Genomic DNA, 20,930 nt, shown 5'->3' on the forward strand with positions numbered 1-20,930 from the left:
GAGAGAGAGAGAGAGAGAGAGAGAGAGAGAGGGAGAGAGAGAGAGAGAGAGATCTTCCATTTGTTAGTTTCTCCCAAGCACCCGCAAGGGCAGGGACCAGGCCAGGCTGAGAGCAGGAGCCTGGGACTCCATCTGCACCACGAGGGCGGTGGGGACCCAAGTACTTGAGCCGCCACCTGCTGCCTCCCAGAGTGAGCATCAGCAGGCAGCTGAGCCAGGACTGAAACCCAGACACTCTGGGACGGGCTGTGGGAATCCCAAATGCACCTGCACTGCTGTGCCAAGTGCCCAGCCCCCATGTCTGCTCATTCTTATTTTGTCGTGCACCTGTTTCTGGGGAGAAGAGACAGACTCATGGTTTCGCGTGTGCCATCACAGTCTGTCCACTGGAGCAGAGTGGGCTTCTGTGTTTCCTCCCAGGAGAAATCCAGTGGCTTTGACAGGAGTTGCCAGCCCCAAACTCTGTCATTATAAGGCATGTGAAGGGTCAGGGTATTCTGCAGAAAGAAACCAGATCAGTGAGAGGAAACTGGATTTAAGGGATTTTTTTTTCCTTTTATTTAAGTACAACGTAAATATAACCTCTAGCTAAAGATCGTAAAATAGCAGGTTACACTTTACAAGTAGAGTTAAATGTTTTCACCCTGGAAACACTCTTCTAATTGTAGAGCTTCCTGTCCTTTTTGGAGTCCTTCGATGAAGAAAAAAACCCCTTCTTGGACCTCCTGTTGCTCACAAGGCCGCCAGATGAGCTGAATGAGGATGAGCTACGGTTGCGAGGAGACTGGGACGGCCTCAACCAACAGGTGACTGCACCGCGTTGATGGGAAGAACTTTTTTTTTTTTTTAAGATTTTTTTTTTTTGACAGATAGAGTTAGACAGTGAGAGAGAGAGAGACAGAGAGAAAGGTCTTCCTTCCATTGGTTCACCCCCCAAATTGCCTCTGCGGCCAGCGCGCTGCGCTGATCCGAAGCCAGGAGCCAGGTGCTTCTCCTGGTCTCATGTGGGTGCAGGGGCCCAAGCACTTGGGCCATCCTCCACTGCCCTCCAGGGCCACAGCAGAGAGCCGGACTGGAAGAGGAGCAACCGGGACTAGAACCCAGAGCCCACATGGGATGCGGGCGCCTCAGGTGGAGGATTAACCAAGTGAGCCACTGCGCCTGCCCCCAAGAAGAATGTTTTCAGTGGGCAGCCTTGGTTGGTTGAGTGAGAGCTTCGCTTGAGACTCTCATGACCGATTCTCTAGAAGACAGGGTAGCTGCTTCATCAGTACGTGCAGTTGGATTCCTAACTTTTCTTCGTGGCGTCATCTGGGCTGGGGTTAAAGTCAGGTCGGAATTTTTAACGCTCTGGTGGGCGCAGATGCAAGCTTATGCACAGGTGTATTTGCCGTGGGTTCTTGGTTGTCCGGTTTTGGGTTGCCTGCAGTTTCTTCTTCGTTGTGTGCTAGTATCAACAGGTGCTTGAAGGGAGTAGGGTTCGAGTCAGAGAGAATGTACAAGGATGAGTGTGTGAATGTGTGTCTGAGTGGAACGATGATTTTCATCCTTTTAAATTTATTGAGGCTGGGTTTATGGTACATAACCATAGGAACTTGAAAAGAAGAAATATGTTTTATGCACTTACTGGGTATAAAACTCCATAAACATTAAATAAGCAAAGTATTTGGTAGTGTTGTTTGGATTGTCTGTCTTTATTTACTGGAAAGACAGAGAGAGAGAGAGAGAGAGAGAGATGGAGAGAGACAGAGAGAGCGAGCTGGTTCACTCCCCAAATGCCCACTTGTTCACTCCTTCAGTGCCCACAACAGCTGGGACTGGGCCAGGATGAGGCCAGGAGCCAGAAACAACCCAGGTCTCCCATTGTGTGTGGCGGGGACCCAAGCGTGGAAGCCATCATCTTTGGGACCAGAGTGTGCAGGCAGCTGAACTGAGATTGGAGGCAGCACTCAAACCTAGGCACTTTGGGAACCTGGGGTGTGGGCATTCTAATCACCGTCTTCTCCGCTGTACCACGTGCCCACTCCTCCCCTGTGTCTTGTCCGACATGTGGTCCGGTTGTATCAGTTGCTGAGAGATGGGTATCGAAATCTTCTGTCAAATTTTAGTTCATGTATTTTAGCTTTATTATGATGTACGTACGTATTTATGACTGTTGTATCTCAGTGCACTGGCGATTTTACCATCATAAAATATGTGTTTATCTTTAGTGGTACTGTTTCTCTGCATGGCTACTTAATCTGCTGTCGGTATAGTCATTCTGACACTGTTTGTATGACACATGCTTTTCCTCCATTTCCTTTCAAACTATTTGAGTTTTTAATCTTTAAAGTGCATTTCTTTTTTTTTTTTTAAAAGCATGGCCACTCCTTATTTAATACGTAAATGATTTATTTGATAGAGTTACAGAGGGAGAGAGGGAACAGGGATAGAGAGAGAGAGAGAGAGAGAGAGAGAGAGAGAGATCTTCTATTCACTGATTTACTTCCAAATGGCCAAAATGGTCAGGGCTGAGCTATACTGAAGCCAGGAGCTTCTTCCGGGTCTCCCACCCGGGTGCAGGGGTCCAAGCACTTGAACCACCCTCGCTGCTTTCCCAGGCACATCAGCAGGGAGCTGGATTGGTAGTGGAGCAGCTGGGACTTGAACTGGTCCCATGTGGGATGCTGGCATCACAGGTGGAAGCTTAACCCACTTTGCCACAACAGTAGCCCTGCAAAGTACATTTCTTTAGAGATGGCACGCGCTTGGATCTTGCTTCCTTATCCGCTCTGACAATCTCTGCCTTCTCATTGGAGTACTTAGTCCTTAACATTTAATGTAATTGTTGCTATGGTTCAACTTAGTTATATTATTTTATTCTGTTTTGTTTATTCCCTCTGTTTTTTTGTATCCCCATTCCTCCCTTTCTCAGCTTTTTTGAAAATTTTTAACCCTGCTTCTGCCTATGATATTTTAGTGGTTGCTTTAGGGAACTAAAAAATACATTCTTTTTTTTTTTGGACAGGCAGAGTTAGACAGTGAGAGAGAGAGAGAGAGAGAGAGAGACAGAGAGAAAGGTCTTCCTTCCATTGGTTCACCCCCCAAATGGCCGCTACGGCCGGCACTGTGCTGATCGAAGCCAGGAGCCAGGTGCTTCTCCTGGTCTCCCATGGGGTGCAGGGCCCAAGCACTTGGGCCATCCTCCACTGCCCTCCCGGGCCACAGCAGAGAGCTGGACTGGAAGAGGGGCAACCGGGACAGAATCTGGCGCCCCCACCGGGACTAGAACCCGGTGTGCCGGCGCTGCAGGAGGAGGATTAGCCTAGCGAGTCACAGCGCCGGCCTACAAAATACATTCTAAACTTACACTTACTGAAGAGTTGAACAACTTTATTGTTGTACAAGTTTTTTTTTTTTTTTTTTAAAGATTTATTTATTTGAAAGTCAGAGTTACAGAGAGGCAGAAGCAGAGAGAGAGAGGTCTTCCATCTGCTGGTTCACACCCCAAACGGCTGCAACGGCTGTAGCTGGGCTGATCTGAAGCCAGGAGCCAGGAGCTTCCTCAACATCTCCCACACAGGTGCAGGGCCTTAAGGACTTGGGCCATCTTCTACTGCTTTCCCAGGCCATAGCAGAGAGCTGGATCAGAAGTAGAGCAGCCGGGACTTGAACTGGCGCCCGTATGGGATGCAGGTACTGCAAGCGTTGGCTCTACCTGCTTCGCCACAGTGCCGGCCCCATATTGTTGTATAAATTCTTATAACATGTGAACTCCTTTGATCTATTTTAGTGTACAACTTGCATTCCATTTGTACTTGCATTTTTGTACTGTGGTTGTTTTATGTGTACATATATAAGGGACACATGTATATCGTATAGGCAGCACAAGCATGTTTCAAAGTCTTCACGACCATGTTGTATTAATTTTTGTTGCAAACAGCCACACATTTCTAAGGCATTTGAAAGAAATAATTTAGTCTTTTATATTTATCTAGACACTTCCTGTTTCTATTGTGCTGCCTGTAGCTTTGAGTTTCCACTGAGCTCATTTCTCTGTAGCCTCAAAATGTCCTCTAACTTCTCTTGTAACGCCTGCGTCTGGTGCCGGATATGCTTAGTTTGCTGTGATCTCTAAATGTCTTTATTTTGCTGTCATTTTTTTAAAAAAAGAAGTTAATTGAGGTATAATTTGCATATCATTAAATTCTCACATTTTGAATGGATGATTTTTAATGAGTTTACAGAGTTCATTAAAGAAGGGTTTATTTCAGGGGAGGGTGTTGTGGCACCGCAGGTTAAGCTGCATCCCTTATTGGAGGGTCAAGTCATGTCTGCTGCTCTGCTTCCCAGCCAGCTCCCTGCTAATGCGCCTGGGAAGGCAATGGATGATGGCCCGAGTGCTTGGGCTCCTGCACCCACGTGGGAGACCAGGCTGGAGTTCCTGGAATCTGCCACAGCTTGAGCTATTGTGACCAGTTGGGGAGTGAACAAATGGAAAAATCCCTCTCTCTCTCCCTCTTTCTCTCTCCCTCCCTCCCTCCCTCCATTCCTGTTTTTCCCTCTTTTTCTATCCTTCTGCTTTTCAAAGAAATGTGTTACAGTAAAAGCTGAGTTTATTACAGAGTTCATTCATCTTGCAGAGACACTGTGTGTGGTGCACAAAGTTAAGCATTCCTGCCAGGTCCCGCACAGGAAGAGCGTGGTGACCCTGCGTGGCTGTCAAGTGTGGTGCGTGATGGTGGTGCTGTGGCTCGAGAGTCACCATTTCTAAGGAGCTATGGTGGAGAACAGGTGCAGTGCCACGAATCTTCCTGTCAAGTGATGAGGCTTGTGGCATCATCAGCTGTCTGTGACAGGTCTCTGACAAAGTAGAAGTTGATGAAGAAGGTATGGGCTGTTGAGTTCAGGCTGCCCCAGGCCACAGAGACCTGGCCTCATTTTCCTGAATGTAATTTGGAAAAAATTACCCCCAAATAACGAGGCTAGCCGGAAAAACTACCGTGTTGTGAGATCAAGCACTGCATGTTGATAATAGTTTAGAAATCCCTTCCTTTTGTACAGGGCAGCTGCTTCTCTCAAGGTAGCAAAATGAGACTTGCTAATTTAAAGTCATCAGGTACTTGAGTTAATACGCTCTGGACAGCTCCGTAGTTGGAGAGATTCATAGTAAAAGGTGTCAATTGAAGCCTGTTATAGAAAATAGCACCATTATGTGATTTTGACCCAATAACATCTATCTCAATTTTTAGCCAAATTCACAAGTTATTGTCTGAGAAAGGAAGCCTGGAACTAGCTTTCTGTGTTCGGTGCAGAGGAAAGCAATGAAGGGTAAACATTGCCTTCTTTTTTACCTCTCCTGCTTGCTGCATAAATGCTGAGTGTGGCTCTGAGACACAAAGACCAGGGCTGGTTTCATTCCAACCGTATACAGCTTTCTTTTAGCTATGCAAAGAAGAGTTGAATTAGAGGTCTCGTTCTTAGCTTCTCTTGAATTGAAGCATTTATGAATTTTCTGGTTTACTTTGTATTCTTTGCAGAGGCAAAGAATATCATAAAAGCACATGGTGAACTTGTTGCTATTAAAATTGCCATAATGAAGCATTGTTTTCATTGTTTTTCCGTCTGGAGTCTTAGTGACATATAGTTCATGATTTAAGGCTGTAGAATTATCTTTGCCTTATACCTTTGGAGAAAATACACCTGTAAGACAAAGAGGGAGGGAGGGAGAGAGAGAGAGAGAGAGAGAAGAAAGAGAGGGAACCATAATATTACATAGTTAACGCTCTGTTTTATGAAGTTAGTTCCACTTACTGCCTGAAAGGAGCCCAGGTTTGTCCTCGCGTTGTACACCTGGACTGGGTTGTTGGTTCTGTCTTCTGCATAGTTCCCCTCTTTATACTCATAATTGGCACCCCATAATATTTTGGAATGAATTAATGAGGAATCAAATAAACCACGTAATAGATACATTTTGCCTACTTCTTCCTCCTGCTTAAATACAGTTGACTCTAAGAGCAGCAATAATTCATTCCGTGGATGGGACCATGGAAAGATAATGTGCAGGCTTCAGGTCCGCTCTTTGATGAGATGGAGTTGATTTGCGTGAAGCAAGTTTCGATTTGGACTTGACCTTCACCTGGGTACCTTTGGAATGAAAATGACACAGAAAATGATAAGCAGCGATGTGCATTCGGGTAAAATGTCGCATTCTTAATGGGGTTGTCAGGAAGGGAGATGGTCTTGGTGCTGGATTTTTACTGTGCATAAGAATTCTAGGGGTCGGCGCTGTGGCATAGTGGGTAAAGCCACCACCTGCAGTGCTGCCATCCCATAGGTGCAGGTTCAAGTCCTGGCTCCTCCACTTCCCATCCAGCTCTCTGCTATGGCCTGGGAAAGCAGTAGAGGATGGCCCAAGTCCTTGGGAGACCCGAAAGAAGCTCCTGGCTCCTGGCTTCAGACCTGATCAAGGCCCTGCTCTTGTTCCTAATCATTTATTTAGTTGTGGGTTTATTTCCTTTTATACCCATACCTTCTTTCCATTCCTCTTTCTCCTTAGGCCACTATTCTGATGTGTTCCATGTGTATGTTTTGATTCTATTTGAACTTGACTTTGTAAGTTGTGTAGTTCGAGATTCTCCTTTATTTTTGAGCACAGCGTCTTTGTGTTGTCTCTGCCTTGCCACGTGTGTGTCTCAATTGCTTTTACCCGTTGTGTGGTGGAGACCATCTGTGTCTCCTTTGCATACCAGCTGCCCTCCGTGTCTTCACCCCCAAGCTTTAGCACAGTGAGTCGCGAATGGTGGCTGCTGCACGGATGGTGGTGTGAGTGACTGAGTTTTGACGATGCTTTAGCAGGAGGAAAATGCAAGTAGTTGGGGCAGCAGGAGTGAAGACGTGATTTGGGGTATGTTGAAACAGCTGTCTGGGTTTGGTGACTCATCTGTAAGTTCCAGGGGGCTTCAGAAAGTTCATGGAAAAATGGAATTAGAAGACAACACACAGGGCAGGTGCTTGGCCTTGCATTTAAGACGCCTGCGCTCAGCATCTGAGTGCCTCTGGGCCCTGAGTCCTGCTTCCTGCTAAGGCACACCCTGAGATGCCGCAGTGAGAGCTCACGGGATTGGGTCCCTGCTCCCCCAAGCTCCCAGCCTCAGGCGCTGTAGACACTGGGGGAGTGAACCGGTGAACGGGCGCTCTTTCTGTCCTCTACATGAAAGAAAAAAGATGTTTCTGTGCTTTTCGTATGCATTTTATGGTGTCTTCTTGGGTGTGGGTGTGTGTAGAAAGTGGTGGGAAGGCCCAGAGAGGGGGCACAGTGCCTGGATTGTGTGAGCGTGCTGGGGCGAAGGGTTGGTGACGGACAGAAATTCACGCAATACGGTAGAGGTCTCCATTGTGAGCACTTGGCTGTCACTAGTGAGGGACAGACTGTAAGTCTGTGTGGAACGTGCACTTGTGCTGTTAGCACAGGGGCACATGATCAACAAATGATGATCGTTCAATACAGTTGTCCATCATTGCTTAGAGGATTGCTTTAAATATTTTTAAATATTGCAGATCCCTGCTCCCCCGTAACTTTCGATGGATTTATCAAAACATTTGGTTTTTCTTATGCCTGAGTTTCTTACACGTTTGAACAAGCTGCTTTCCTCCTTGTCGAGGAGCTAAGAGGTGTAGCCCTGATAAAGGGGTCTGACTAATACCAGTGCTGGCGTGCAGAGAAAGTTAAAGGGTAAACATGCTCTTTGTGAACTAGGAAAGTGCACTAGGAAAGTTCTACTGAACATCTCCCTTTTTTTTTTTTCAGATTAACACGTGGAAGACAGAGCTGAACCAGGCCCTGCCTTCGCCTCTCTGTCAGATTGAAGAGTGGCTCCAGGTGCTGGAGGAGTTTGTGGGTGGGGAGCTGCCCGCCTCCCAGAACTACTCTGAAGCCATGATCCTGACCCAGGAGAAAATGACCTTGTTCAAGGTTGGAAGAGAAAAACGGATGTGGGAAAAATTTATGCTTTGTTAAGGACTTTTTTTTTCTTAAAGATTTATTTTATGTATTTGAAAGACAGAGATACAGAGAGATATAGAGCCAGAAAGAGAGAGAGAGGTCTGTCATCTGCTGGTTCACTCCCCAAATGGCCACAAAGGCCAGAGCTGAGCTGATCCCAAGTCAGGAGCCAGGAACTTCCTCTGGGTCTCCCACGTGGGTGCAGGGGCCCAAGCACTTGGGCCATCTTCTACTGCTTTCCCAGGCCATAGCAGAGAGCTGGATCAGAAGTAGAGCAGCAGGGATTCGAATCGGCACCCATATGGGATCCTGGCACCGCAGGCTGGGGCTTTAACCTGCTGTGCTACAGCGCCGGTCCCAAGGACTGTTCTTGAGGAAGACTTTGTTCTAGAAGGAAAGACAGTGGGTATTTGAGGATAATTTAGCGTGATTCCCCCTCGGGAGTTTTTAAAAATTAATCAATTTATATAAGAGAGAGCGTATCCCCCATCTGCTGGTTCACTCCCCAAATGCCTGCATCGGCCCGTGATTGGGGCCAAAGCCAGGAGCTGGGAACTCAACACAGGTCTCCCACAGGACAACAGGGACCCAACCACTTGAGCCATCATTGCTGCCTCTAGCAAGGAGCTGATGTCAGGGGCCCTGCATTGTGGCACAGGAGGTTAAGCCACTGCCTGCGACTCCAGCGTCCCATATCCGAGGGATGGTTTGGGTCCCAGCTACTCCACTTCTGATGCAGCTCCCTGCTCATGTGCCTGGGAAGGCAGCAGGAAATGGCTCAGGGCTCCTGCTACTGTCATGGAGACCCAGATGGAGTTCTTAGCTCCTGGCTTCAGGCTGGCCCAGCACTGGCTATTGAGGTCATTTGAGGATGGAACTAGCAGATGGACGTCCTCTCTGTGTTTCCCTCTCTTTCTCTGTCGATCTGCCTCTCAAGTAAGGAAATAAATCTTTAAAAAATGAAAACAAACAGAAAACAAGAACTGGAGTCAGGAGTGGAGCCTGGCGTTGAACCCAGGTACCCTGATACAGGACATGGGCATTTCAACCATGATCTTACCGGCAAGGGCAAATGCACACTGCCCTGGGGATATTTGAAACCCAGAAGATACCATCAGGAGCTGGCATTGTGGCAAAGCTGGTTAAGCTACCACTGTGGCACCATCATCCCGTAAGAGTGCCAGTTGGAGCCCAGCTGCTCCACTTCTGATCCAGCCCCCTGCTAATGTGCCTGGGAAAGCAGCAAAAGATGGACCAAGTGCTTGGGCCTCTGCACCCATGTGGGAAACCCAGATGAAGCTCCAGGCTCCTGGCTTCAGCCTGGCCCAGCCCCGGCCGTTGTGGCCATTTGGGGAGAGGACCAGCGGATGGCAAATATGTCTCTCTGCCTCTCCTCCTCCCTCTGTCACTCTGCCTTTCAAATAAATTCATAAAAAGAAAGAAAGAGATCAATTGGTCAAGACATAATTCTAAAAAAAAGAATAGCATGGAAGAATTCCATATGTGAGATTTATGGCATTTGAGTCCACAAATAGACAATACACTAGCCAGCATTTTGATAATAGTTTTACCAAGGAAATTGCAGTCTGCCTGTCTGTAAGACATCCAAACTTAAGGCATGGATGAGGAATACATTTACTCACAAATCTTTTTTTTTTTTTTGACAGGCAGAGTGGATAGTGAGAGAGAGAGAGACAGAGAGAAAGGTCTTCCTTTGCCATTGGTTCACCCTCCAATGGCCGCTGTGGCTGACACATCTCGCTGATCCGAAGGCAGGAGCCAGGTGCTTCTCCTGGTCTCCCATGCGGGTGCAGGGCCCAAGGACTTGGGCCATCCTCCACTGCCTTCCCGGGCCATAGCAGAGAGCTGGCCTGGAAGAGGGGCAACCGGGATAGAATCCGGCACCCCAACCGGGACTAGAACCCAGTGTGCCGGCGCCGCGAGGCGGAGGATTAGCCTGTTCAGCCACGGCGCTGGCCACTCACAAATCTTAATTAAAAAGAAAGCACATTCGTTGTCTTCTTGTGGCTGCCGTGAAATACGCAAGACAACTAACTCAGAGGAAAGGTTTATTTAGCTCACAGCTGGAGTGTCTCCAAGTCTAGACAGCATGATGCAGGTTTTAGGACTCACATGGAGCCCGGGGCAGACAGTGGAGAACGCACAGGCTGAGCCGGGCAGAAGAGAGAGTGGCTGGGCCCACACTCAGGCTTTTATACCAGCCCTCTGGAGAAAGCCACGCCCCCCCTGACCTAAGGACCTCCCACTCAGCCCCTCCTCCAGAAAATCCTGCTGCCTCCAGGCAGCACCACCCCGGCAATAGGGACAAAGCCTTGAGAAACCATCCAATAGCTAAACTAATATCCAAGCCACAACAGAAAGAAAGGGGCCTTGTGCTTTTGTTTTTAAAACACACTATGTATGAGAGATCAACATACTGTTGATTGTGGTATACAATCTGATGTGTGTCATCGTTACTTCCTTCCAGAGTCTGATGGACAGATGTGACAGCAATTCAAATGCCCTCATGGCGTTTGAAAACAGAGATGAAAAGCACCTGCCGTTGGTGCCGCCTAACAAACTGGAGGAGATGAAGAGACGGTTTGTAACACTGCTATTTCACAGCTGCTGGTACCATTCGTGCTAGTGCTGCAGGGACCACAAAGTGCAGAGTTTGAGATAATTTCTGAAAACAGCACTTTTCAGGTTTTAGTTAATATTAACATTGTATTATGCTAACATAATTCCTTTCTTATTGGATGATAAGTACTGCGTGGAAGGTGTTTTAGACTTACAGCAGACTCTGATCTCTGTCTTTTTGAGTATGGCTCCTCATTTGTAAATACGTAGGAGATATATTTGCATGGATATAGGATATGGATATACTTAAATAGCCTAGGTATTTACATATATACATATATGCATGCAAATAGATACATATTTGTAAATATATAGGATAATGATAGTCACTCTGTCCCTGTCTCAAGGGATACTAGATCAAATGTGAGGAGGTATACAAAGGCATTTTATAAATTGTGAAATATTATAGAGATTATTTAATTGATGTTTTTCTACAACGTTTTCTCTTTAATTATTGCTTGTAAGCAATTTATTACCATAGTAGGATGTTGTAAGCCTTAGCAATGAAAACTGTTCTAATATGTCAGCTTTTAAATTATAGTTGCACTAAGTTGCATAGAAATTTTTAAAGGTAGCAAAATATTTTATAAATCAACATTTTTTTACAGACTTTCTCAATAGGGGACTATTTTTCTTTCGAGAATGTTCTTTGTTAAGTGTTTCACCCTAGAAATCATTGTTTTCCATCTAGACACATGATTTACATTGTTTAAAAAGAAAACCTTTCTAGGTTATAGCTGAGTTCCTTGCCTTTAAAGCTCCAATATTTTTTAAAATGCCAGGTTTCTTACCTTAGGTGGATAATAATATGCTAATCATTAAAAATGTGTATTATTTTCAAGACTCAACAACATTTTGGAGAGAAGATTCGTTTTGCTTCTAGAATTCCATTACTATAAGTGCCGGGTTCTTGGTTTGCTGGAGGAACTGAAATCGAAGTTGGACGTGTGGAACGTTCGCTACGGGAACAAGGCCTCAGTGGAATTGCTGCAGGAAGACTGGCATGTGAGCTGTTGAGTTTTGTGCTTAGGCAACTGTTCCCCACATCTGGGTGCTGGGGTTGCACTTCCCCTTGGCAAGATTTCCCAGGAACTCTACAGGTTCTGAGATGGATTTTCTTGGTGGTTCTCATTAGCCTGCGTGTTGCCCGGACGGAATCCGAGAGCAGGTGTAGGGAAGAGAAAGGGAAAGCACCATTTTTCATTTCCCAACTTCTCCGGATCCTTGCCTGGGTCGGTTAGGTGTTGACCAGCCCGGTCAACATGCTAGAGAAGATTTCAATCATTTTTTTTTTCCTCTAAAAATTCTTTTTTTCACTTGCCGAAAATCTTGTATAATTTTTTTTTGCTTCTGACATTCATGGTTTCCCTCAATCATTAAACATTTTTATCTTAGCCTCTCAAAAATTTGTAGTAGGTAAAACAGTATGTTTCTGTTTTGTCTTAGGGTTTTTTTTTTTTTTACTTTAGTTTTTCCGATTTATAGGAAAAGATGTTTCAGGTGCTTTAAATTTAAGTGTGCTGTGTCTAGATCTAAACTAAAGCAACAAAGAAGTGCCCGTTACACAGTTAAGCCTCTCCTTCTCTCATTTTTCCATCCATTTGAAAATGAAGGGGAAAGCAAGCAAAATCCAGGAATCTGGGTATAGGTTCCAACGTGAAACTGAAAACCATGATGAAGAGAGATTCAAAATTTATTTACAATGTATGATTTAAATACTGTATGTTCCCAAAAAGGGAGCACCCTTCTAGATAGATTTTGAGTATTTTTTTAACCTTCTTTGAATTTTTGTTCTTCCATTTAAATCATCATACCATTTATATGTAATTAGCTTATAAAGAAATGTATTTTTTCATAGCAGAATTTGATTAATGGTAGTTTCTGAGTTTTTTTTGTAATCGATAATGTCTGTTAATATAATCTAATATTTTGAATAAAATTATTGATAAAATATATGGAATAAGAGAAACTGAAACAATTATGCAATATTAATAAGACATGTGAGGTAGGAGATTTTGAAATTGCTATCAATCCTTAATTTATCTTTTCCCACAAAAGGAGCCCCATTGCAGAGCTGTGTCACTGCATCAAGATAACTTGTCATGTGTCATTCCTATCTAGTACTCATGCAATTGTGCGTCCTTGGAACTCTGACCTTTTCGTGAACTGCTTCTCCTGTTCATTTATCTAAATCTGTAGTATTAAGGTCCCAAAGAAATGTTGGCAACTGTGCACTTCATTATCCACGAGGGGCCTTCAAAAAGTTAACAGAAACTGCATATTATGAAAAAATGGTGCATGGATTTAAAACTTGTTTTACACCAAGATCAGCAAATTTTTAATTTTGCTTTTCCTTGAACTTCTCGAATGACCCTCATATATGTCATAATCTGGATTTCTTGGCGCACATTGAATAGAAGGCATAGTCAATGTTCTTTTCTCTTTTTACCGCCAGAAATTTATTGAAGAAAAAGGGTTCCTAGTTCAGCTGGATACTTCTTTTCAAAAATGTGAAGAAATTTATAAGCATCTGGGTAAGGCAGTTTAATTAGTTTTCAATGGAATGACCTCTTCAAAATGTCATTTCATCTATTTTACTTTCTTTATAATTTAATGCTTTAGAAATTACTTTTACAGGCATGTTTTCCTTGGGAAATTCTTGCTTTCACTTTTAGCATTGTCAGAATATGTATTTATTTTGCCATTGTCTATTAGCATGCAAATAGTTTTCTTAACAGTGTCATTTTATTAACAAAACCCTATTTTCTAAGATTAATTTCTTCTTTTGCTAATATTGTAGCTGGAGAGTGTCAGAATATTAATGAACAATATACAATGATGGAAAGCAATGTTTGCATGTATAAGAAGTATATATATAATGTCAAGTCCACTCTGCAGAAAGTGCTGGCGTGTTGGGCAACGTATATGGAAAAGCTTCGCTCACTGAGGGCTTGTTTTGAGGAGACAAAGAAGGAACAAATTAAAGAGGTATTTACCATTTTAGGGTACCTGCTCAATTTTACTTTTTCTTTTCTTTTTTTTTTTTTTTTTGTTTGGGGACCCTCAGTTTCAACCCAAAGATGAGAATCCAGAGAGCAGTTAACATGTCTTCTGGAAAAATTTCCAAGGTTTTTGGGAAGATTTCTTCCCAACGTGATTGCCTACAAATGTTTTCTGCACATGACAGGTTTTGCAGACACACACACACCCCTTTATTGTTGTACATACAGAATTGTTTATGGAAGGTGCAAGGAGGAGGACATTTGTGTGGAGGCCAGTGTTGGGGCACAGCGGGTTAAGCCACTGCCTGGGACCCGCACCATCCCATATGAGTGAGAGCTGAGTCCCAGTTGCTCCACTTCTGATCCAGCTCTCTGCTGTTGTGCCTGGAAGGGCAGCTGAAGGTGACCCGAGTACTTGGGCCCTGGCCACTCACACGGGCAAGAGACCAAGAGGGAGTCCCAGGCTCCTAGATTTGTCCTGGCCCAGCCCTGGCTGTTGTAGCCATTTGAGGAGTGAACCAGCAGATAGAAGATCGATTGATCAATCTCTCTCTCTCTCTCTCTCTCTCTCTCTCCCTCCCCTCTCTGTTGCTCTTTCAAAAGTAAAGGTAAATAAGTGAAACTATAAAATAATGACACTTTTAAAAAGTTTTATTTTTCCATTTGGTTGATATCTTTCAGCTCTAAAACCTTTTTGAGTTTCTAGAGGAGGAAATCAAAATCCATTAGACTTAAGGGCAGACTTGTGGAAGAAGTGTCATTGTCGTTTATTGTTGTTTTCATTTGTTGTTCGTACAGTAGTTTGTTTTTAAATATCTTAGGTCACTTTTCTTTCTTTCATTTCTTTTGCTTTCAACTAGATGTAGATAGCTTTTTAAAATTTTTTAAAGATTTATTTATTTATTTGAATGTCAGCGTTACACAGAGAGAGGTCTTCCATTTGCTGGTTCACTCCCCAGTTGGCCACAACAACTGGAACTGTGCCGATCTGAAACCAGGAGCCATGAGCTTATTCCAGGTCTCTCACACAGGTGCAGAGACCCAAGCACTTGGGCCATCTTCTACTGCTTTCTCAGGCCATAGCAGAGAGCTGGATCAGAAGTGGAGGAGCCGGGACTCGAACCGGTGCCCATATGGGATATCGGCACTGCAGATGGCGGCTTTACCTGCTGCACCACAGTGCTGGCCCAGATGTAGTTAGCTTTTTAAGAGGAAAGATTTTTCGAGTGGAAACTAAAATTACTCAACCCAAAATGGGTTATCAATGTGAAAGGAAAATTGTTGATAAGCTGATAAACCCGCGGGAGCTCTTGTGGGCTTGTGGAGTCATCACTTCTCCCTGTCGCCAGGATCCTGGAAATTCACATCTTTGGCTTCCAACAGCCGTTGCGTCTTTCAAGGACAGAAGGTCTTCTATTAAAATGCACATAACTGTGCGAGAAGTGACATGCTTTAAGACTGCCACGCCCGGCCTCTGCTGCAGAGCCCGGGGCCTGCAAAGAGAACTTGCAGGATTCTTAAGATTTTGAAGGAGACACAGCAGTGTCTGTCTCTTGGACACTGTACCACTTCCAAGTTATTGACCTGACACCTGAAAACTGGGGGCTGGCAGCTGCTGGGTAATGTTTTGGCCTGGCGACTCTGAGAGAAAATGACGGAGATGTGAGGGCTGTATTGCTTGGTCAAGTGTGGAACCTCTTATCTAAGTGCATCAGCTACTTAGAAAGGTAGACCAGATGCTTCCTCAGAGTCCACGCTGGCTGGCACTTGCCAAACAGGAATTGGAGATGATAAGCTTGGGTGATAGGCATGGGCAGTGTAGATGTTTGCATAAAATAAAGAACTCTTTATATCTACTTTTGCTTAGAATTATCCTTGGTAAGGACTTATTCTAGGTAATAGACAAAATACTATGTCATGAAGTGTTTATGTTGCTCAAATGTTCCGTAGGTTCCCTTTGAGATCTTATCCCAGTGGAATGTGGAGCACATTACTTTAAATGAAGTGGGGAATTTCTTAATTGGAATCAGCGATGATGAAGTTGGAGCGTCTATTTCTAAGGAACTGAGGCGGCTGAATAAGCGATGGAGAAAGTTCATTTCAAAAACTCAGCTGGTATGTGCCTTCGTTGGTAACAACTTGTTTGAGATGTAATTTAAATACGGTACCACTCACTCATTGAAAGCATTATCAATCCATGATGTTTACATATTTGCAGAGCTGTTGGGCAGTCATCACCATCATCAATTCTAAAACGTTTTCATCACTTTAAAGAAACTCTGCACGCATTTGTAGTCACTCCCTGTTTCTTCCCAGCCCTGGGCAACCGCGAGTCCACTTTTGTTGGGTATAGATTTGCCTATTAGGGATATGTCACAGATATATGTGGTTATGCCATTTGTGGTTTCTTCTGCCTGCCTTATTTGACTTGGCATACTGTTTTTAAGGTTCATCCACATTTTTTTAAAAGATTTTTTTTTTATTTGAAAGACAGTTACAGAGAGAGATAGAGACAGAGAGAGAGAGGTCTTCTATCACTGGTTCACTCCCCAAATGCCTGCAATGGCCAGAACTGCACCGATCCAAAGCCAGGAGCCAGGAGCATTTTGTGGGTTTCCACATGGGTACCAGGACCCAAAGACTTGGGCCATCTTCTACTGCTTTCCTAGGCCATAGCAGAGAGCTGGATCGGAAGTGGAGCAGCTGGGACTCGAACCAGCGTCCATATGGGATTGCCGGCATTTCAGGCTGGGGCTTTAACCCCCTGCACCGCAGCGCCATCCCTGGTTCACCCATATTGTACCATGTATGTGATAGACTTCATTCTTTTTCCCTGGCAAACAACCACCCATTGTATGGATAGACCACATTATATTTACCTGCTCAGTTGATCACATTTGGGTTCTTCCCGCTTTTTCTAGCTGCCGTGAGCCATGCAGCTATGAACTGTGGTGCGAAGTGTTCATGTGGATTATGTTTTCATTCCTCCTGCGTGCCCAAGCCAACTTTTATTTCTTAAACCTTGCCACACTCAGCTTTCTTGTTGAAATTCATTTACCACTAAAAAAAAACCATATGCATTGTTTTGCCTGTTAGATTTCAAGCTCCTTGAGAACATACAATGAGCCTTATTTATCTTATATTTCACATAATGCCTCATAAAAGCAGAAGTTAGTAAATTCTTAAATTATTCTATTCTTTATTTTTAACAATATGAAGCTTAGATGTTTTCTGAGAAATTCCCAAATTTTATAACATTTTTGCTGAATGGTAAATCCTAAAAATATATTTCTTTTTTAAATTTTTTTTTAAGATTTATCTTATTTATTTGAAAGACAGAGTTACAGAGAGAGGTAGAGACACAGAGAGAGGTCTTCCATCTGCTGGTTCACTCCCAGATGGCTGCAACGGCCATCCTGAGCCAGGAGCTTCCTCCGGGTCTCCCACGCAGGTGCAGGGGCCCAAGGACTTGGGCCATTTTCCACTGCTTTCCCAGGCCATAACAGAGAGCTGGATCGGAAGAGGAGCAGCTGGGACTAGAACCGGCGCCCATAGGAGATGCGTGTGCTTCAGGCCAGGGCTTTAACCCGCTATGGCACAGTGCCAGCCCCCACTAAAAATATATATTTCAACATAATATAGCCACATCTTGGCTCTTATATGGAAGTCTACAAATCTAAACATAAGCATTAACTTTCATGCAATTAATTTTACAGGAAATGAAGCTGCCACTTATTAAAAAACAAGATCAGCCCATTCCTGACACTTCTGGAAATATTCTACCATCTAAAGAAGAAAAGCCAACTGCTGATGTTTTGACAGACGCATCGACGGAACTTTCTGGGGATCATGATTGGAACATAAGGGTGAAGGAGTCCTACTTTTTGTGTTTCATTTGCATATTGAAAAAATTTAGCTTTGCTGTTTTTCTTTTAGAAGCACCAAGCTGTTGAAACAGTACCTTGTGACTGTATGGATTACTGTATCTCGCTGAGAACTTGTTACTGTCCAGGAAAATGCACAGGTCATTGTCCTCACAGCGTAGGCCTTAGCGTGAGTGCACTGTGTCGCCTCTGATTGCACGGTGGACGACTTCTGCAGACGCAGAAGCAGAGAGGACTCTGGGCGCTGTGGATGAACGTGGTCTCTAGATTACCTCCTACTGCTGCTCACAAGTAGTGCAGCTTAGGGCCCTGCTTCCCCTCGCAAAAAGGGTGGGGAATGCACCTGTTCTCCTTGTTTTGTTGGATAATTTGGAGGGTGACCTTATATATAGGTAGGAATATGAAAACGGGACAAAGAAATGAATTAAAAATCATGTACATGTAAGATTCAGGGCCTGCAGTTTGGGAGAGGGGCCTCCTTCAGAGTCGCAACTTGTACAGCTATCCTTAGAGGATCATTTTAGCTGCTCTAGCCAGCTGTCAGGACAGAGTGCTGGTGTTTCCTGCTGTAGGATGGGCATTTGGCCCAGCCGCTTACACAGTGATGTCCCGCCTCTGAGTACCTGGGTCTGATACCAGGCTCCCTAGGCTCCTGACTCCAGCTTCCTGTTAATGCAAACCTGGGAGGCAGCAGGATGACTCAGGTGGTGGGGCTCCTGGCATGCACACCTGAGACCTGGATTGAACTCCTGCTCTCAGCTTTGGCCTCAGCCCAGCTCTTGTAGACAAGCTCTCTCTGTCTGTCTCTTTAATAAACGTAGGTGTATACAAAGAACTTTAATAGCATATCCGTCATGTGGCGCCATGGTGTTATCAACCTACAGAATACGGAGAGATTATCAGGGGAAAAGATTTCATTTCATTGACACTTGTTTCTGTGTTGTTTTTTTTTTTTTAAAGATTTATTTTTTTATCTGAAAGTCAGATTTACACAGAGAAAGGAGAGGCAGAGAGAGAGAGAGAGAGAGAGAGAGAGAGAGGTCTTTCATCCGCTGGTTCATTCCCCAATTGGCCGCAACAGCTGGAGCTGCCCAATCTGAAGCCAGGAGCCAAGAGCTTCTTCCGGGTCTCCCACGCAGGTGCAGGGGCCCAAGAACCTGGGCCATCTTCTACTGCTTTCCCAGGCCACAACAGAGAGCTGGATCGGAAGTGGAGCAGCTGAGTCTCAAACCAGCGCCCATATGGGATGCCAGCACTTTAGGACAAGGTGTTAACCCGCTGCGCCACAGGGCCAGCCCCGTTTTTTCTTTGTTAAATTTCAATTTTGGTATTGCTATTTTATTTGTAAGGCAGAGAGACAGAAAGAGATCTTCCATCTGCTGGTTCACTCCCCAAATGCTTGCTATAGACGGAGATAAGCCAGACCAAAGCTAGGAGCCAGGAACTTCCTCTGAGTGTCCCAGATGGGTGGCAGGGACCCAAGCACTTGAACCATCACCTGCTACTTCCCAAGGTACACATTAGCAGGAAGCTGGATCAGAAATGGAGGAGCTGGGGTCAGTTGAACATGGATACAGGTGTCCCAAATAGCAATGGAGAGAGATCTTTGATCCACTGGTTCTCTCCCCAAATGACCACAACGGCCAGATCTGAGCAAGCCTGAAGCCAGGAGCCAGGAACTCTTTCTGGGTCTCCCACTTAGGTATCAGGGGCCCAACTACCTGGGGCCATCTCTTACCGCATTCCCAAGTGCATGGGTTAGGAATGGGGAGCCGAGACTAAAGCTGGCACTCGGATGTGGACTGCCCATGTTACAAGCTGTGGTGCCACACCATCTGTGGTGCCACGACACTGCTCCTCTCCGGAGTTTCTTCCTGATGCCAATACTTGTGTTTAATTAAACTGTAGGTGAATCTTAGAAATGTGTTTATAGAGTGAATACCCTAATTTCCCAAGCTTTGATCTTATCTATAAAGTGGTGATACCAGTATCTGTAAATGATAGGGATGTGTAATTAAGAAAGTATACGTGAACAAACCTTTTAATTTGGAGCATGATACCTGTTGTCATAAAGCACGCCTCACCCTGTCCACGGCCCAGGTCTGTATCGTTAAAATATGTTGAATTAGTTCTCAGTGGAAAAACTGTTTTATCCCATAAGTGTTGACTGTTTCCTCGTGATAATTTTGAATATCGTAGGCTGGAGGAGAACATGAAAGGGAGACGGAAGAATTCTCAGGGCAGCTGAAAGTGGCTGAAGAGGTGGAAAAGCTCACCGGACAGGTGGAAATCTGGGAGGCAGAAACCACGTCTGTTTTGGATCTTCTGAGGCAGGGAGATGATGCGGGGACATCCATGGAGGAATCCTTGCAGGTACGAATGAGAAGGGGTAAGGGGGCACTGTCAAAGAGAAGTCAGCTTACGTGGAGATGCAATGGCTCTGAACAGCCCTTGTCTCCACTGCTGTGGAAGTTTTGGGTTTTTTTTTTTTTTTTTTTTTTTTTTTTTTTGGTGTGTGTGCAAATTGTTGAACTCTCTACTTAGTATAGAGTTGGTCTTCTGTGTATAAAAATTGAAAATGGATGTTAGTGGAGAATGGGACTGGGAGTGGGGGAGGGAGGAGGGGGAGGGGTGGGAGTGTGTGGGGGAGGGCAGGTATGGTGGGCAGAATCACTATGTTCCTAAAGTTGTACTTAGGAAATGCATGAAGTTTGTATTCCTTAAATAAAAGGTTTCTTTGGGGCGGGGCGGGGGAGGGAAGAGCACCACCACGGTACCAAGCACTTGGCGCTTGCATTTTTCATGGCTTGGGATGCTTTAAGGTCATTTAAAAACTGACAAAATAAACAGTCATAAGCCTACCATTTTTCTTTTCTTTGTTGGGAGTTTCAGAAATGGGGTGGATCCTCCCCGCCGGGGTCGACTGTTAGGATTCTGCTTGAAGGCAGTGGATAGCTGAGGCAAGCACTGATGCACTGCGTGAGCTGGAGTTCTGGGACTAATTCTCCCAGCTCTGGTGTGAACTGGAAATAAGATATTCCCTCCCGGCAGAGGGCAAAAGGAGATACGTGAGTTCAGTCCCACGCAGCCCCGTGCCGTGCCCTGCCGTGCCGTGCCCTGCCGTGTGACCATGGGAGATTAATCAATTAGGCTTCGAAGGTTCTCCTTCTGACTACGTTCCCTCCTCCCTGACCTGCAGTGGGAAGGGGAGCTTGCCTGGGGTCCTTCCCATTCCCTGCTGTCTTTCTCCCTAGGCAGCTGACTCGCTGCAGAGCAATGAGGCAAGGGTGTGTGTTAACATCACTGCTTCTCCGGGGAAGGAAGTTCTGATAGAGGTGTTTACTCAGCTCCAGCTCAGCTGTAAAATTTTACAACAGGGCGGGGAGTCCCCACAACAGAGACGCATTCCCATGATTTTCC

General features: G+C 45.0%; 1 protein-coding gene across 4 annotated transcripts in view; it reads left to right on the forward strand.

Moving 5' to 3' along the window:
- SYNE2 (spectrin repeat containing nuclear envelope protein 2) overlaps window positions 1-20,930 on the forward strand; it is a 373,661-nt gene that overhangs the window by 101,421 nt on the left and 251,310 nt on the right. For all 4 annotated transcript variants that reach the window (XM_062181714.1, XM_062181717.1, XM_062181715.1 and 1 more), the window contains exons 11-19: window positions 669-806; window positions 7,790-7,954; window positions 10,473-10,585; window positions 11,467-11,629; window positions 13,080-13,158; window positions 13,425-13,612; window positions 15,577-15,741; window positions 17,343-17,492; window positions 19,710-19,883. In XM_062181714.1, the coding sequence (XP_062037698.1) occupies window positions 669-806; window positions 7,790-7,954; window positions 10,473-10,585; window positions 11,467-11,629; window positions 13,080-13,158; window positions 13,425-13,612; window positions 15,577-15,741; window positions 17,343-17,492; window positions 19,710-19,883 (1,335 nt within the window). The remainder of the gene's footprint in view (window positions 1-668; window positions 807-7,789; window positions 7,955-10,472; window positions 10,586-11,466; window positions 11,630-13,079; window positions 13,159-13,424; window positions 13,613-15,576; window positions 15,742-17,342; window positions 17,493-19,709; window positions 19,884-20,930) is intronic.

Source organism: Lepus europaeus, chromosome 22 (assembly GCF_033115175.1).
Source record: "Lepus europaeus isolate LE1 chromosome 22, mLepTim1.pri, whole genome shotgun sequence".
Lineage (NCBI taxonomy): Eukaryota > Metazoa > Chordata > Mammalia > Lagomorpha > Leporidae > Lepus > Lepus europaeus.